We start from the raw sequence: 19,131 nt of genomic DNA on the forward strand, positions 1-19,131 counted from the left end.
TTTGAAAAATTATATCGTCGTTATTCGTCGCATGGCAGGCATGAACCTTATTGCCTTTTAGAACTATTTAATAGTAAAAAAAGCATTTTGAGAGTACATTATAACATAGATAGATATACGGGAGATGTCCCAAACTTATTGCACATGTTTCAATTTAATCTTAAACATTTCTATTTTGTCAATTTAATACTAAATATTTTCATGTTTTGCCAATTAAATCTATCCGACCAATGTAGACTGAAAATTGCTGACGCGAACGCCGACCGTCCAACGTAGCATGGCACCGACATTAGCTGTTTTTTATATACTCGTTTAGTAATGAGGACCAGAACGTGTAGTTCTTGTACCACATGTACGGATCTAATGAAATCGTTGTGATATGTGTAGATTTTAATTTTTCCATTGGAAGTATCTATTTGTGTGTCAAATACATGAAATAGTCGCACCATCCATACATGTCTTGAGTAGAAGGATTAATTGTTCATGTATGCAGTTGAATTTTGGTGATTGCCACGTGGCATGACATAGAATGACCGCAAATGAAAAGCAATAAAGGAGTTATCCACAATGCATTCTGAAGGGTCGTCGCAGGAACTTGGATCGGGTAAAATTTTCTCAAAGCGAAAAACACGAAAAGAAAAAGAAATCTCTACAAAAAATAAAGAAACATAATTTTTTTTTTCTTTTGTCATTAAACAAAAAGAAATTGTTGAAGAGGTCAAATCTATGCAGTATCCCATGAAGTTGGACCGAAGGAAGTTTCTCAGTTCTTGAGAAACACAGGTTGCACCATCATAAGGGTCAAGACCAGATAATCAAGCAATTTTCTTAGTCAGCTAGATGTTCTTTTTGGATTTTGTTCAAGAAATCATAAAGTCAGACCAAATTAGACATGATGTCATGCCCTTGCGAATGCTTTGACGCGATCAATATCTTCTTTGTAAGCTCTAACTTCTTGCCAAGACTACACGGCAAACATATGATGCCATCCCCTTGTGAATGCTTTGACGCGATCAATATCTTCTTTGTAAGCATCCAACAACAATTGACAAATTAAAGCTCTAACTTCTTACCAAGACTACAAGGCAAACATATGAAGTCTCTCTGGCCATGGAAATGTCAAACTGGTGAAACTACACCAGAGTCTTGCAGATACCGGACGTAGTTGTTTGATAGAGACTGAGCTATTCAAAAATGCCTCAACTTTATAGGACAATTAGCCCATGGTAATTGCAAAACCAAGGGCACCTCGATCTGCAGCACTCTCAACTACTCAAACGTGCACAATAGGGTATGGAGCTTCTTCGTGCCTACACCTCTGCAGGCTCCACACTCTCCGATTTTGTCGACATGACCTTACATATTGGAATGGCATCATTCTTGCTCAAAAGCTCCATGGATGGATGAAATTCGACATCATGCATGAAGATTCTATCTCCAATGTCTAGATTGCTGACATCAACCTCAATCTTTGAAGGAATGTGCTCTGATGGGCAAGTAAACTTTAGACTGGTTCTTAGTGCGTTCAGATAGCCCCCTGTTTTGCAGCAAATGGGTACAATTTATTCAAAACATAAGCAAAAATATGACAGAATGTAACAACAAATGGGCAATTACCAAATTAAGAATCCTTAAGTGCCTAACGCTACGCGATTTCCAGGAACAATATCCCAAACTGACATTACCAAATCGTTAGAAACAAGGAAACAGGCCAACATTCTAGAAAAACTAGAAACTTTCCAGGTAAAAGATTCCCCAACAAATCAAGTAATAGAGGCTTATAGCTACACATTCACTAAAGTAGCCTATGTTGGAAAACATCACTATGATATTTTGATGATTACAAAACCATCTCTAGTTCTAATGTTCATCATGACAAGTGTAGATGGTGAATTTAGTTATCATTATCAATGATCTTACACCGTAGAGAAATTATGCTGTGACAGATGAATGAACAAGTGCCACGAGAGTATATCATGGTAGCTTGGAAGGACCAGTCAAAATAGTGTTCTTGCATGTCTTTGTACTGATGAAAGGTGGTAAAATTGTTGTGGCTATCTTAACGAGTCATCGAGTCAATATTATCACTGAAGATTGTTAGCCAAGTTACTCACGAGCAGCACTGGTGATAGTGTGTTTGTTAATATAGAGTAACAGAGTTGGTATGATAATGATGAGATGGTTCATAATAGAGCCATTTAATGCTCTGGATTCCACAGACAAAGACTGCATAAAGATCGCTAATAGCTCATACTGTGCACAGTACGGGTGAACAGTGTATCATCCAAGATATTCTGTGCATGCGAGAGGAGGTGTACATTTGATCTTCTGATAGGAACTAGAACAGTACCAATTGATCACCTGACTAGAGAAGTACTATTTGTCTCCGACCAAGAGCAGTACTTTTGGTCTCTTGCCTAGAACAGTACTCCCTGGTCTCCCATGCGGATAAGGATGTCCAATGTGCCTGATGTCCAGCTGTGTGTCCTTGATGACCAGCTGTGCATCCTTAAAGGCCTCCAATGGCTAGTATGAAGGCTCAAGGTATATATAAGGAAAAGGAAGGCCAAAGGACTTACGAACTTGACACTTAGAATCTCTCATACATTCTCAAATTCTCTGTGCAAGCAGTATCACTGTTCATTCTCTATGTTTGCCTGTGTTCACTATAATAGCTCTAAGTATTGATACGAGTGTAAGAGCAGTGTTCGTTCTTCTGATAGTGTGATCTACCGTGTTATAGGAACGACACTTGCCAATTGTAATCTTGAGTGCTGATTACTAGTGGCATCCAGCCGTTGTTAAGGCTTATTCATAAGCCGAACCACTATACATTTGTGTATGATTTGCTCTCCATTCTCTGATTTACTTATCAGCATCACTCACACTGGTCCGTTGCATGTAACTATCTTCAGTGGTGATTGTTTGTTATTTCACAAAAATTTAAAGAATCATTCAACCTATTGAACCCCCTTCTAGGTTGTTCATTAGTCTTCACTGGTGATTGTTTGTTATTTCACAAAAATTTTAAAAATCATTCAACCTGTTGAACCCCCTTCTAGGTTGTTCATTAGCCCCAACAGCCTATAGTCAAGACTTAGCCTCACAAAATGAATTAAGCTAATGATGTGGGTCCATCACCCCCCTTTATTGCAATACCACCAATCTAGAGAAAAAAGTACAAATAAACAAAATATCAAAGATTGTGGCGAAACAGCCCCATTTTCCATTCCCCTTCTTAAGTTATGAGAGAAGATATTGGAACAAATGCTCAAGCTATCCCCCAGTTTCTAAAAAAGCATGAATATCCCCACCCATCTTTCGTCTTTCCCTCCAAAATTGAAAAAAAAAAAAAAAAAAAAAGGGGAAAAACACTACCTGCTAATACCGACATTCCTACATAGCAAGATATTTAAACAACCTTTGCAAAAAGCAACCGAGACCATGATTCAGTCACCCAGAGGAATGCTGCTTTAGTGAAGTACACTGCATAAATAGAGTCCCACTATTTGCAAAGAGATGCAACATCATGTCCAGCAGCTTACTATATCGGGAACCCATTTCTTTACAAACCAGTTTAACACCAAGTTTCTCCCATCAACACAATGAAAACATACGCTATTGCACTCCATGCATGTATTGACTCTGGGAAATTCAACTTCAACCATTCCAACCAAAACAACTCAGCCTCAACTCTTCAAATATTACCTCAGAAAGAAGCATTTACAATACAGGAAAAAGAAATAAAACTATGGATCCCATAAGATCAAAAATATTGAAAAGCAAGATTTGCATTCATCGAGAAAATTTCTAGTCTGGCCTCAAAATTAGTACAACAGCAAAGTTATATGATCCTTACCTTTCTTCAGACCAGGACAAACTTCCTCTCCTTTGAAAAAAACAGGCACATCGATCTTCAACTTTGATCCCTCATCGGCCCAAACGAGCACCAAATTCAATATCTTGCCCGTCTCCTCATCCCTATGAATCTACAAAACCAACAGGACATGCATCAATACGCAACTAATCACTAATTAAATAACATTCTCGATTTAACAGTCATTGCCACTCATATCCATTGCTTATTAAAGGGTTCTACAAGTCCCAATAGAAGCATCCCCACAGTGCCTTGCCGAACCAAAGAGGCTTGCATCTGTGTCTACATAATTAGATGAACAGCTAATGTAAAATTTAGAATCATTTACATTTTATGTTCTTCCATCGTAACGTTTGGTTCCTCCAAACAATAAATGCTTGTAGAAAATCATGTCCACTAACTTGATTGTAGCTCCAATACAATGTGTTTTTTTTATCCCTTCTGTATTGTTAAAATTTAAGCCTTCTGCTCGTAACAATTCTATCTAACCAGGATCAACTATACATACTGACAGATTGTCCTGATATGGAGTATAAAACAATAATATTCATCAACCACTAGCTCTTCTAAAATTATCCAACAGATATGCTCGCGATGCAGAAGAAGGCACGAGTAAGCAAAAAACCATGTCTTTCTTTGTTATTGTGAAAAGCAAACAGCTCTATTTTCAAGGTAATTGATTATTTTGATATTTGCTTTCTCTGCAAAATGGTATCTAAATGCAAACGTTTGTGACTGGTTTTGTAATTGCAATTCACTCCCAGGAACAACGGGCACTATCCAAATAGCCGATCATGGTCGGAGCAAACGATCCTTACCTTGATCGGAAGAACTTTTCCGGACTCAAGCAGAGTGGACGATCCGGAACCGGCGCGAATCTGAAGCCCGAAGGTCGTGGAGCAGAAGAAGGGAAGCCTCACGGAGTTGAGGATGGACTTGATCTGCTTCCTCTCCGTCGTCAGCAGGTACTTCCTCGAAGGAGGCCTCGCGCTGGGGCTTTTCTCGAGGAGGCTTTGAGTGAAGACGACGGTGGGAATTCGTCCCTGAGCTCTGTCCCTGCTCGCGACCCTGCTTCCGCTGCACTCTCGAGGAATGGCCTGGATGGTGTGGTACGAAGAGTTCGGCGACCGAATGAGCGGCGGAGGAGAGTTCAGAGCCGCCGTCTTGAGGCCGCCGGAGGCGGCGCGCCACCACTTGGCCATAGTAGAGGACAGATGTAATTTGGTGAGGAACTTCGGGTCTCTTCGAGGGTTTTGGTGCCGCGGGGTTTAGGAAACGCGCCTTCGAAGCTAATGGCTAATTTGGAAAAATTACAAAATGGTCCTTATAGTATCATATTATCTAGTTTTTGTCCCCGTATCTTATTTTAGAACAGATTTGACCCATAAATCAATCTTCCCTCACGATTTCAGGACAAATTCCTAGCCCATTATTCTTTTTCTGATGGTGTATCTTGATTTATATCTTTCATCCTTTTTTTTTCCGAAAAGTAAGCTTAATAGGTTTTTCCACAGTATGAAAAAATGAAATTGAGTTATTTTCGATATACTAAATTCAAGCATCTAAATCCTATTACAATGTAAATCATAAGTTTTAGTGAATATGCTTTGATAATTATTAAAAAGTAATTAAATATTAAACCGCGTATTTATTTAACAATTTAAGCTTTTAGAGCAGTTGATAGTGGTCCTATCAAATCTCATATGGTATCGAACGAGGAGGTCCTAGTTCAAATTTTTCCAAGAACCTATCTGCCCCCTTAATGAAATATGTCCACAATAGTGATTTAGAATCCTCGTCACCAATCTCCACCTTTGTCATGATACCAATCTCCACCTGTCATGAATAAACTCCTCTTACTTTCTCGCAAAAAAAAAAAACCTCCTGTCATTCCCGTTACTCCTAGATTTTTTTTGAGAGGTCGTCATCGATGTCAAGTTTCACCATCTTCGACATAAAGGTTTACGAGGCGAACTCGTCTCTCTCATGTCGATGAGGAGAAATCCGATGGTTTGTGAAGATCCTTATGCAATTGGACGGTCCCAGAAGGCCACAACATATAAACAACAGATTCTACCTTACAAGGTAACCAAGATTCGACAATTACATTGTTACCTCAAATTTCTCAAAAATACTAAGAGACCGATGGTTTTATACAATCTAACAAATCTAGTCTCAAAAAATGAGAAATCTTATTGCAAACTCGTTTGATTGAACCTACCGATTTCACATCCAATTTTCTATCATGATTTACTTCATAAACGTCTTGTGCGATGAGACGTATAAACGGTTAAGTAATTCTAGACATCCAACAACCTATTTCTAGTAAAGCTAACAAAAACAGTTGAACCAAGATATCAAGTCGATCAATGCCACAGCGATTCGAAATAGATTTGTTGCGCATCGAAATCCTTCAACGGGGCTTTCTTGGTTATGAGTTACGAACCCAAAATGACTATAGCCCAAAAGGGGTTGCTAATGCGAGAATCTTTTATCGAACTTAATACGTTCGTTTTCCGAAAAGGAGTTACAGGTCGGTTTTGGACAGAGAGTGTCAAATGCGGTAGATGTCTTTATTAACACAAGAGGCGTGTTACGGACTCTTAATAACTTCGACAACCCAACACGTGCAATAGTCGAGGCTTGTAGCAAGCTTCGACACGACTCTGGAATTAAATCGGCAAGATCGGACAGCAATGTAGGACACAATGCTGGAATTCAATCAACAAAGCCTGGACGGGGATTGTAGGACACAATACCGGAATTGAATCGACGATCTTGGACAAGATGGACGAAGGGTACAACACCGGAATTAAATCGACGATACTGAACCTAGTCGACGACACCCGACTCTAGATATGAAACTCGCAGGAATTGAATCGACGACGGGAATCTGGAAAGTTATGGTTAGACTAGGCTAAAGGCTAAGAGCTGGTTGAAAAGATAAGTGTTTTGTGTTTGTTGTGTGTGTTGTGTCTTGCTACTATGGGGTATTTATAGGCGGACTCTTTGATAACCGTCGAGCGATTTCTTCCTTTGGCCCTACGCTTTATCCTTTTCCATAAGCCACGTGGATGATTCTTTTGACGGTTTCCTAGTCTTCACGCCTTTTCTTTTTACCTCATGGGGATTACCGTCAATCTTTTGGTAACCGCTCCGATCGTGGCTCTTCTCCGCACGCTTTTCTTGTTCTTGAAGGAAATGACGCCATAATTTACCCCGACACGTGGCACCTTTTTTATCGGTACGTACCTTGCCTCGGTGTTCTTTCCCGTAGCCGATTGTCGCCTCATCACGTGCTTGTCACGAGCCTTCTTGGATTATTTTTTAGGTGTCAACATATGCCCCCTTTAAAAGATGTAAATCAAAGATTTTACCTCTTTTAAAATGTTTTCTCCGATTTGGTGGTCTCCAGCTGTAAAAATGATGATTACACTTTTCCCTTGATCCATTTTCCCAAAATGCAATCCTTTCAACTTTGTACAGTGTATCAACTCTTTTTGTCTTACTTCTAAGGATCTTGAAAAAGCTTCCAATCGTCGTCTTTCTGCGTTCAAGGTTTTTTCCTAAACCCTAATCCCATTTTCGAGCATTCCAAGCTTTCATGGCGACCGAAACCCCCGAGTTCCTCCCTTGCCGGTTCATCGCCCTCTTCGATGAGATCATCAATAGTAATAATGCTGATCATTGTTTCCTCAAGTTAATAAACACTCAACGAGAGTATGCCGGTCTCGTTCTTGGGCCCGGTCTTTACGATCATCATCACTTTCCAACGCCTCTTCGGTCTTGCTTCCCAATGCGAACGGATGAACAACTTCCTATTCAAGCTTCTCCACTGAATGATATTTGGTCCATGCCGGCTCAACAATTTAGGAGTTTTCCGCTATTCGATGACAAGGCTTACACCTGGTTTCAAAGACTCCAAGATGATTCCTCTACAGTTGCCTTCTAGGAAACGGCGCAGATAAGGACAGCGATTGAGGTTAGCATGCTGTCCTACGATTTGAATAGGAGCCTACTGGGGTCCGTTATAAGCTTTTGGTCTTCCTCTACCAATTGCTTTTTCTTCCCATGGGGTTCCATGTCCATAACCCTTCTAGATACTTTCGTCATCGCTGGCCTCTCCCTTTACGGGACCTCTGTAAAAAATTTGGGGAAAACCAAGGACTACCCCATCTCCGATGATACTCTTGCCTATGGGAAGTTCATCGATGCTCATTGTAGAACATCCGAGACCGTTACCCATGAGGAGCGAACGGCTTTCCTTCTCTTTTTGGTGTCAAAGTATCTATTTTTTAGTCCGACCCTCAAAGTGCCCGGGGATTACTTTGACCTTACCTCCCTTCTAGCAAAAGGGAATCTTGTTGCCCTTGGTCCTCTTGCCTTGGCATCTCTATATAGAAGTATTTCCTACTTTGCTCGATTAATGTTGAATTGTGAGGAAGACAAAGTGTGCTGTCGGGTTCGCTCTGGATTCTTCAAGCATGGGTAGCATTCTATTTTCCTTTCATGTTCGAGAGCATTCCTTCCTTCGATCCTAACGGGGTCCCTTTAAAACTTGGTATACGATTGCTCCAAGCTACCCCATTAAAGGCCCTCGATGATGTTCGGCCTTTCCGCTTCTTCCTTCGATAGCTTCTGTCTCATGAGGCTGATCGAGTAGATTTCTTCCTTTATCGCTCGAGTGAATTCGACTTACGCTTCAATTCTCGGACCTTGAAACGGTTCAATCATTGTGATTTTTGGACCTATGTCCTATTCTATCGGGATCTCCCAATCCGACTCTGTCTTAAAGGGAGGTTCTATCCCGGTTTTAAACCATATTCTCCTCATTACTGCGCCGGGCGGTTCGGCCTTCGACGGGCGGTGCCTATGCTTATACCTTATCTTATGGATTTCCCATCGATGGACAAGAAGGTTTATAACATCAAGGTTGATGGACCGTTCGCCTTCTTGGCCGAGATCACAAACGTAATGTATCGTTGATTTTCGGGGGACATCCCATCAGCACTACGTTCTAGTCCCGACGTGACTTCTGAGTTTGCGACCTAGTGGACGTCCTTCGCCTTCGAGAGCCCTTTTGAAAATGTTATCTCGTCCTTACTCAAGGATAGCCGGATATAGCCCTTCGGTCATACCTCGAAGAAAATCGGGAAAAAGGGTGCAACGAGAACCCCTTCAATTGGTGGTCGCAAATGTCCGATGACTATTTCTGGTAAGTTTCTTTCTTCCTAATTTTTCTCAACATTGCTAGCCCGGAGTGACTTTGCTTTACATTTGCTGTTAGGTGAAGACTCGGATGACGAGGCTGATGAAGAAACACTTACCTCTCTCAAATGGCGAAAAACGGGAGCAAAAAAGAGCAAATCTCCGATGGAGTCTCCAAAGGTTCCCCAGTATGTCAAAGCTCCTCCGATCGCTTATCCCGAAAATCCCTTGAGGAATGCGGATCCATACGTTGAGAGGTTCGACAACATTGCCATTGCTGGAAGTTCGTCCGATCCTGCTCTAATTGTCGAGAGGTCCAACAGCACTGCCGTTGTTGGAAGTTCGTCTTACCCTTCTATTTCGATCGCGGCTTCCTCGCCTATGGAGACCCAAAGGGAGTTTTCCTCGCTAGCCCTTGCCATTATCCCGGCTTCGACGGTCGAAGATCCTTTGATGGCTGCAGATCCTTCGATGGCTGAAGATCCTTCATCCGTAGATATTATTTGGGATCTTCCCGCTAATTCTCCCCTTCTATCCTCTGTTGAAGATGTTCGGACCTATCTTGTTAAGTCTTCTTGATCTTGGGATCATCCGAGTATGCCTCAACCGAGCAGCTCCTCCAACTCGGAGACTTTTAGTAAGCTAGGGATTATGCTGTCTTGCTCCTTGGACCTTGTTTATTCGGGGGTGGCTTCCTTCGTTGATAATCCATCGAATATCCAAAGTATCGAGTCCGTGATGGAATGGTCGGTCAACGAGGAAATCCGTCACTCGCGTTCGATGTGGACAATAACCAGCGGGAAATCCGTCACTCGCGTCATTATGGGTACTTATACACTTCACTAACCGCGATATACCTTTTCGTCTCGATAACCGCCCACTATCTTTCTTGCCTCGAACATCGGAAAGTCGTGGACGGATACTTAGCATCGTGGGGTGAATTGTTCCTTGGCCCTTATCTATAAATAACATCACTTGTCTAGAGTAGTTTTCATCCAAACCCTTTGCCTTACATCCTTGGAGCAAACTTCTCAAAGCCATCATGAAACATGCGTCTTCCTCTTCGACCTCATTTCCTCCAACACCCTTTAGCCGTGAGTTTTCGGCTATTTGGAAGGAGATCATTTTCCTTCTGAGTTACACCTACACCATGTTGGTGATGAAACCCCGGGCTCTCGAAAAACTGAACGCCCTACTTGGTCGCTCCGCACCCCAAAATCTCCCCTCCGACCATCCATTTTAGTTGGACTACGAAGAGTTCATCACGCTCTTCGACTATGGGCTGGAGAAGTTTCGTCGAAATCTGGCGGCTATGTCTGACCATGATCTCACCAAACATGAAATCTGGTGCAAGATCGAAGAGATCGAGAACAAAGAGGTGGTGTATAAGGAGAATCGCAATGTCCAAGAAGCCCTCTATGCTTCTCACGCTAGCGTCCTCCAACTTCGGAATATTGTTTTCGACCGCCCGACTACCAGTTAGCGACATTTGCGAAGGCCTCTGAAGGATTCGGAGCGGCGGGAATATGAACTGGCCGAGACTTGCAAGACCCGGTCCTTGGCTTCCATCAAGGCTCCTTCGGAGGCTCTGAAGACCATGTTGGATTCTACTAATGATCTTATGCAGGCTCAAGCGAAACACCTTCAGCGGCTAGAGTGCGAGAAGGACAAACCGGAGGCTGCAATGGAGGGATCGACCGAAGCCCACCACCGTGCGAGGGAGGAGAATATCAAGCTGGAGGACCGATTGCGGGCTTCATCATCGGTTTCAAGGAGCATTTCCAGTGAAGGTCCGCTAAGGTGAGCGGGATAGAAAAAGGAAGAGAGAGAGAGAGAGAGAGAGAGAGAGAGAGAGAGAGAGAGAGATGTACGAGTGTTTTCGATGAATGGATTGAGTTTTCTTATTCCTTGCCCCCTGACTCTTCTCGCATCTCTCATATCGATGGGTAGAACTTCTTCAAATATTTCCCATTGATTGATCGTTGTAGTTCTCTTCCGTTGATTTCCATCATTCGATATGCGTTTCCTAGGAGAACATCTACTATCAAGTATGGTCCTTCCCACTTTGATGACCACTTGCCAAACTTCTCGCTATCGAGGCTCATAAGCAAAATAATTTTCCATACCAAATCTCCCACGTTGAAATGCTTAGCTCTCACATGTTTGTTATAAACTTTGGCAACCCTCCGTTTCGAGCCATTAACTTTTCCAAGTGTTGTGGCTCAATTTTCTCCCAACTCATCAATGTTGGCGTACATCATCTCATCATATTATTCTTTAGCCATGCCATCTTGGAACTTCATTCTTAATGATTGCACGGTAATCTCCGGGGGCAACACAACTTCTTGTCTATACGTTAGTATATAAGGAGTAACTCCAGTACTTGATCTTTTAGACGTCCGATAAGCCCACAACATTGTCGAAAGCAGTGAGTCCCACTCCCTTGCGTTGTCCTCCAAATGCCTTTTGATCAAATCAATGATTATTTTATTAGAAGCTTCGGCTTGGTCATTAGCTTGGGCATAATAGGGCGTTGAATGGATCATCTTGATGCCTCTAAACTTAGCAAAACCCAATATTTCTTACCCCGTGAAAACTATCCCTTGCTCAGCGGTGATGGTCTATAGGATACAAAATTGATGAATAATCCGCTCTTCGATAAATTCCCTTACTGTTTTTTGTGTTACGATGCCGCTTCGACCCACATCGTGAAGTAATCTATGGCCACCAAAATGAAACTATGCTTCTTCGACGAGGGAGGATAAATTTTCCCTATTATATCTATCGCCCATTCTCGAAAAGGCCACGGCTTGATAATTGGGTTCATTAATGCGGCCGGCACTTGCTGAATCGGTCCATGTTTTTGGCATGACTAACACCCTTTAGCATAGTCAATGCAATCTTGAGTGATTGTTAGCCAAAAATATCCATGCCACCTTAGTAACCACTTCGTTTTTAATCCAACTTGATGTGCCCCGTAGATCCCTTTATGGACTTCCGTCATGACTAGTATTGCTTCCTCTTGTCCCAAGCACTTAAGAAGCAATCCGTTGATCGTTTTTCGATACAACTCGTCATCGATCAACAAATATTTCAGAGCTTTTCTCTTGGAGTCTTTACTACCAAAGCCTGGGTTCTTCAAGTAGTTTACCAAAGAGGTTCTCCAATCTTGTTGGCCGTTGGTTTGTCTTGAACTTTCGGATTTCTCATTTTCAATCATCATCACCCGGGCATCTATCGACGGTAAAGTCCTTATTTGGCTAATGATATGATCCGCTAGTTCCTTCGATATACGATATCCCGATGCCAATTGGGCTAATTTGTTGGCTTCTGAATTTTCACTTCTCTTGACATGGATTAGTTCGTGCTCGGCGAATTTCAACAACAATTCTTTCGCTAGATGGTAATGTCTAATGATGTTTTCATTCGGACATTGATACTTACTATTTAGTTGTTTAATCACCATTGGGAATCGCCATTCACTTTAATTGACCTGACCCCCATGTCAATTAAAACATTCAATCCCACGATTAGGGCTTCGTACTCGGCTTGGTTATTCAAGCATTCGAAGTCAAGCCTGAATATGAGCTTTGTTTTTCGTCGAAAGGGTGATATAACCATGATTCCCGCACTTGCTGAACCGGACGCCATCGATCCATCGAAATACAATATCCAAGGTGCTATGCCAAGATAATTTTCATCATCCTTGATTTTCAAACCCGATGGATATTGTATTTCGATAATGAAATCGGATATCGCCTGCCCTTTTATCGCTCCGAGCGGCACATAAATCAAATTGATTTCTATCGGAGTAAATGCCTATTTTGCAATCCGGCCTCTAATGATTGGCGTGGACAACATGTACTTAATCACATATGTTTTGCAAATTACATGCACCGTAGTCGGCAACATATAATGTCGTAATTTTGTACAGGCATAGTACATTGATAAGATAGTTTTTCAATGGACGTGTATCTTGTCTCGACATCATTGAGTATCCTACTTAGGTAGTATACGGCATGTTCTTTGTTTTCATCATTTTCTTAAGCCAGCATACTCCCTATCGTTGTATCAGCAGCCGACAAGTACAACTTCAATGGCCGTCCGACTTTCGGTGGTATCAAAGCTGGCGGCTTGATGAGGTACTCTTTTAACTTGTCGAAAGCCACTTGATGTTTTTCCTCCCAAACAAACTCTTGTTCATTCTTCAATTTGAGCAATGGGGAAAAAACTTTGATTTTTCCCGACAAGTTAGCTATAAAACGCCGCAAGAAATTTAATTTCCCGATTAGCATTTGCGGATGTTTTTTACTAACAGAGGACGGCAAATCTAAAATAGCCTTGGCTTTGTTCATGTCTATTTCTATACATCTTCGATGGACCAAAAAACCTAGGAAATTGCCAGCTCTTATCCCGAAAGCACATTTCAAAGGATTCATCTTCAACTTAAATTTGCGTATTCTCTCAAAAGCTTGTTCTAGGTGGTTCGGATGACTTACCCGATCTGTCTTGACGATGACGTCATTAATGTAGACCTCCATGAATTCCCCAATCATGTCGTGGAAAATATAATTCATTGCTCTTTGATATGTAGCACCGACGTTCTTCAATCCGAAAGGCATGACGACCAATTCGAATGTGCCAATGGCCCTGGGGCATCTGAAGGTCGTCTTATGAACATCTTCTACTGCTATAAATATCTGATTATACCTGAAATGTCCGTCCATGAGGGACATCATTTCATTGTTGGAGGCCGAGTTGATCAACATATCGGCCATAGGCATTTGGTACTCATCTTTTGGAGTGGCCGCATTGAGGTTGCGAAAATCGACGCATACTCGGAGGTTACCATTCTTCTTCTTAACAAGCACGATATTTGATAGCCATTCGACATACCTTGTTGCTCTTATGAACCCAGCAGAAAGAAGGCGCTCAATTTCCCCCTTAATTTTAAGGATCACTTTTGGAGCAAACCTTCTAGTAGCCTGTTGGTGTGGTCGAAATCTCCTCTTAATTGGTAATCGATGCACAACTACGCTTCTCGAAAGGCAAAACAATCATTATATTCCCTCAACGGGTTTACCATTTGAACTTTGTATTGCTGATCGAGCAATCGGCTGATATAAGTAGGTTGCGGGCATGCCTCATCTCCGAGATTAACTTCTTCTAGCGGGTCTTGAGTTTGGATTACTTTGTCGTCTTCCTTAATTGGGGATTCTTCGAAATCTAAAATACCATCGGCAAGCTTGCTAGCTTGATCATTCTGCTCGGCCCCGTAGGCCGCATACCTCTTAACGTGGTTTTGTACAAATGATTGAGTTTCCATCAGAAAGCTGGTCGATTGATTCCACCGGTTCCTTCCTTGGAACCCACTCGGTGTTTCCCTTGTCGAAACGGCAGAATGCAATATCCCTTAAGTCCGCTTCAGGCGGTTTAGATACGTGAAGACAATCATCCGGCATAACTTTGTTTCGACCGGATATACGGGTCCAAGTAACACAAGTCTGAGGATTCGCCTTTACATTTTCCACCTTGTCCCCATTCCGTAATGCCAGCATTTGGTGTAGTGTTGATGAGACACATTGGTTCTCATGTATCCAATCTCGTCCCAAAAACAAGTTATAAGACCTGCCGGCGTCCACGACGCAAAAGGACGTCCTCAATGTTTTGGATCCGACAGTCAAATTAGCGATATATACTCCATTTACTTCGGTAATCTCGTTAGTGAAATCAGATAGCTGTATATTCGATGGAATTATCTCATCATTGTTCCTTCCTATTTTCTTGAAGAAGCGGTATGGAATGAGATTTAGCGTTAATCCCCTATCTACCAACACTTTCATTATCGGCCACCTGTTGATCTTGGCATTTGTGTTGAGCGACCTTAAATGATTTGAGATGTCTTCCATTGGTTTTCCGAATTCCATGGTTTCTTCATTGTTGAAACAAAATTGAGCTCCTTCCTTTTCTTGTGTCATTCCTTCGTTGTCGCCGTCAATTGAGGATGACTCAAGTCGTAACTCGTGTGACAATTTAACTTGCACCATACAAGAGCTTAGAGGTGATACTCGACTGTTAATAGGGGTTCTAAACCGGGATTTAAATGCGGATGGTTTCTGTGGCTTGGCGCATTTGTTATCTTTTTCTTGAGCTGGTTTGTATCTCTTCGGTCGTCGCCGCCAAACCAAATTTATTGCCCTCCGAGGCTTAGTGTGGTTCGGAGCTGTTAGTACCGATTTACGGTTGATTGGGATCTCTTGTTGCCGTAGTATGCGAACCATTTTCTTTCTTTGCACCATTCTCTTCTGAGTTCGGGTCATGATTTTCTCCTTTTCTCGGTCCTCCGTTACCTCGTACTACGATCCCTCTATAGAGTTGCTTGGTATCTTAAGAGTTCGTCGACGATGTATCTCATGGGGGTCTCGTCGGAAATCTCTATCGAACTCTTCTCCCCAATTGTAAGGGACTCCTTTTTGAGGACATGCGGGTGATGGACCATAACTTACGTAATAATCGAACTTGCCACTTGGCTCACCTAAAGTACCAATTGTAGGGTCCCCCTCATCATAACTTTGCTTGAATGACCTATAAGCTCTTTGATGATTGAGACCTTTCCGAGGCCTGGTACTTTCAACTTGAAGAGGTGTCTTATCTTTCTGATCGGTTCGATCACTTCTTTGGTAACCTCCTTTGGGTGTACTCGTGTTTCCCAATTTTCGTTTACGGTGAGCGTATAAACTTGGTGACTTATGCCCTTCATTTGACTACTTTAAAGAAACCATTCCAGTCATTACCGGAAAATGATCGGTATCCACATCCATCGGGGATTTTCCTTTATCCTCAACAAATTTGATCTTCCCTTGTCGAATTGCTTCTTGAATGTTCTTTTTGAGAACTAAACAATCCGAGGTGTTATGGCTCCACAAATGGTGCCATTTACAGTACTTCTTCCCCGCTAACTCCTCCTTAGATGGTGTCTTCTATCATTCTATTAGCCTAATTTGTCCGTCGCCTAACAACATGTCGAAAATTTCTTCCGCTCGATTCGCATCGAATGAATAGTACATCGCCTCCTTCGCTTTAGCCATTATAGTCGACTTTTCTTTCATCCTCGCGGGCTTCGGTCTTGGCAAGTGTATGGCTTGTCGATGGTTAATTGGGCGACGGCTACTCGACGGGATCCAAGTAACTCTTCGTCGAAATCGGGCGGTTCGACAAAACTTATGTCTCTCCTCCGGGTATGCCTCTTGTCTTTTTCTTTGAGCACACTCTCATGCTTCACCACCATCGTGGATAGCTCAAACAGATCCGCGCATGGATGCCTAACTGTCCTATCTCGTATTTAGAATTTCAACCCGTTGAAGGCAAACTCTGCAAACGTTTTTTCGGGTAAAGGAACTAAGCATTTGTTCCTAGCTCATTTGAACCTTGCAATAAAGCGGTCGACAGTCTCATTTGTCATTTGCTTCACTGTTGACAAATCAGCCATCGACAAATTTGACATCGCTCTTTGGAACCGCCCATGAAACAAACGTTCCATCTGCTCCCATGTCATCACCGAATTGGGTGGTAGCGCGGTATACCATGTAAAGGCTGTCCTCGACAAGAATAATGGAAAGAACTTTAACTTCCAGTGATATGCATGCGTAGCATCTCCACATAGTGCTAGAAAACGATTAATATGTTCATATGTAGATTGATCGTCTTCACCGGTAAATAGTGTGAACTCGGGTATTTTAAATCCTCTCGGATACGAGATCGTATCCATTCAATCAAGATATGGCTTTCGGTAGACATTAACTTTGTATCCTACCATTGGGTCAAAATATCCGGGCACCTGGTCAACCACCGCTGATGATACCGTGGTTGATATGGCATTTGATATCCAGATTGTGGTGCATGAAAAATAGATTGCGCGACAGGCTGAAACATAGGCTCAAGACCTGGTGGTTGTGGAGCTTGATTCGTCTGCCGATATCCTGGCCGTACGACTTGATGTCCAAACCGGCCCGGGCCTCTGACCTAGGGAAATTGGTCCCGCCCCCTGACTCGCCATTGTCCCCTAAAGGGTATTGGTACTACCCCCTGATTTTTGATGATCATGGGTACCGGTTGTTCGTTGACAGGGACGGGGTTATACTGGGCAACGACCTCTTGACGAGCAACATTTACATCTTGTCGAACCGGATGTCCCGGAAACATACCCGTGTCTATAGGCATATCTTGTCGAATAGGATGTCTAGGAAACATACTTGTGTCTGCATTTACCGGAGGTCCGGGTTCGTTGGCTGGTAGCGCCTCCCCTCGTTACGTAATCCGTGTAGGTGCTAAAGACTGAATATTTTGTCCAACGGGGCCTATGTTTGGCGGTGTTGTTAAGGGTAACCCACCACTTGCCGCTGGTATGAAGCCATTCCCTTCTTGAACATGAGGTGGGTTGATCGTAATCCCGTGCTGTCCCGCAGCACACCCGTGATATGTGTTGATGATTAACGGCCCGACAACCTCGGTCATTATTTGGACCATGTGATCAACAAACTCGTTCTAGACTTCCTCGGACCATGTGATCAACAAACTCGTTTTGGACTTCCTCGGACCATGTGATCAACAAACTCGTTACGGACTTCCTCGATGGTGCGTCTTATCGAAGTTAACATGACGGTTGTCATTTCCGGATTTCTCCTTGGCTTTTCGACGTTACGTCGAGAGACTTCGGCGTCCTCTATTTGGACCCGATGGGTCGTAGATGACTCCACCCGTTGCATCTCTTCTAGGAGTTCGTCTCCAACACCGTCTAGGTTGTTACATTCTCTTGTGCGTGGCATAACACCTCTCTCGAACTAACACCAAAAGTCCCACCAGGCGTGCCAAAAAAGATTGTTGCGCGACGAAATCCTTCGACAGGGCTTTCTTGGTTATGGGTTCCGAGCCCAAAATGACTATAGCCCAAAATGGGTTGCTAACGCGAGAATCTTTTATCGAACTTAATCCGTTCGTTTTCCAAAATGGAGGTCCGGGTCAGTTTTGGACATAGAGTGTCAAATGCGGTAGATGTATTTATTAACACAAGAGGCGTGTTACACTCTTAATAACTTTGACAACCCAACACGTGCAATAGTCGAGGCGTGTAGCAAGCTTCGATAAGACTCTGGAATTAAATCGGCGGGGTCGGACGTAAATGTAGGACACAATGCTAGAATTCAATCAACAAAGACCGAACGGGGATTGTAGGACACAATACCGGAATTAAATCGACGATCTTGGACAAGATGGTCGAACGGTACAACAACGGAATTGAATCGACGGTATCGAACCTAGTGAGCAGGCGTCGGAACCTAATCGACGACACCCGACTCTAGATATGAAACTCGCCGGAATTGAATCGACGACGGGAATCTGGAAAGTTACGATTAGACTAGGCTAAAGGCCAAGAGCTAATTGAAAATTTAAGTGTTTTGTATTTGTTGTGTGTGTTGTGTCTTGCTACTATGGGGTATTTAGAGGCGGACTCTTTGGTAACCGTCGATCGGTTTCTTCCTTTGGCCCCACGCTTTATCTTTTTCCATAAGCTACGTGGATGATTCTTTTGACGGTTTCCTAGTCTTCGCGCCTTTTCTTTTTACCTCGTGGGAATTACCGTCAATCTTTTGGTAACCACTCTGATCATGGCTCTTCTCCGCGCGCTTTTCTTGTTCGGGAAAGAAATGATGCCAAAATTTACCCCGACACGTGGCACCTTTTTGATCGGTACGTACCTTGCCTCAGTGTTCTTTCCCGTAGTTGATTGTCGTCTCCTCACGCACTTGTCACGAGCCTTCTTGGATTATTTTTTAGGTGTCAACAAGATCAAATCAACAGAGACAATGCCCAATATATACACGTAATATGGAGTGAAATTGGACAGTCACGTGACAAAGTGATGCGACTAAAGCCATCAAGTCGACTTAACGCCACAATGATCGGAGCCAAAGAGAGATTGGCTTGGTTATAACCAAATGATTGCTTCCCTCGGTCAATCATCACAAGTCCTACAACAACACCATTAA

At 42.7% G+C, this 19,131-nt stretch overlaps 1 protein-coding gene and 1 long non-coding RNA gene across 2 annotated transcripts; both read right to left on the reverse strand.

The window, feature by feature from the left end:
- Positions 1 to 986: 986 nt before the first annotated feature.
- On the reverse strand, positions 987 to 5,138 carry LOC115746963 (50S ribosomal protein L25). Its single transcript, XM_030682964.2, has 3 exons — positions 4,696 to 5,138; positions 3,860 to 3,989; positions 987 to 1,537 (listed from the first exon to the last, which is right to left on the reverse strand). Exons 1-3 carry the CDS (start codon positions 5,077 to 5,079, stop codon positions 1,311 to 1,313), a joined length of 741 nt encoding a protein of 246 aa, XP_030538824.1. The 5' UTR covers positions 5,080 to 5,138; the 3' UTR covers positions 987 to 1,310.
- Positions 4,314 to 4,583, reverse strand: LOC125312889. The gene is made up of 2 exons (XR_007196961.1): positions 4,417 to 4,583; positions 4,314 to 4,345 (listed from the first exon to the last, which is right to left on the reverse strand). It is a non-coding gene; the product is annotated as an uncharacterized LOC125312889 (long non-coding RNA).
- Positions 5,139 to 19,131: the final 13,993 nt, after the last annotated feature.

The sequence above is a fragment of the Rhodamnia argentea genome, chromosome 11 (assembly GCF_020921035.1).
Source record: "Rhodamnia argentea isolate NSW1041297 chromosome 11, ASM2092103v1, whole genome shotgun sequence".
Lineage (NCBI taxonomy): Eukaryota > Viridiplantae > Streptophyta > Magnoliopsida > Myrtales > Myrtaceae > Rhodamnia > Rhodamnia argentea.

Excerpts from the sequence above, each read along its gene's own strand:
- LOC115746963 (XM_030682964.2), bottom strand. The coding sequence starts at position 5,079 with ATGGCCAAGTGGTGGCGCGCCGCCTCCGGCGGCCTCAAGACGGCGGCT. Across the intron at positions 3,990-4,695 it reads GAAAAGTTCTTCCGATCAAG|ATTCATAGGGATGAGGAGAC; the intron begins GTAAGGATCGTT and ends TTGGTTTTGTAG. Across the intron at positions 1,538-3,859 it reads TTGTCCTGGTCTGAAGAAAG|GGGGCTATCTGAACGCACTA; the intron begins GTAAGGATCATA and ends GCTGCAAAACAG.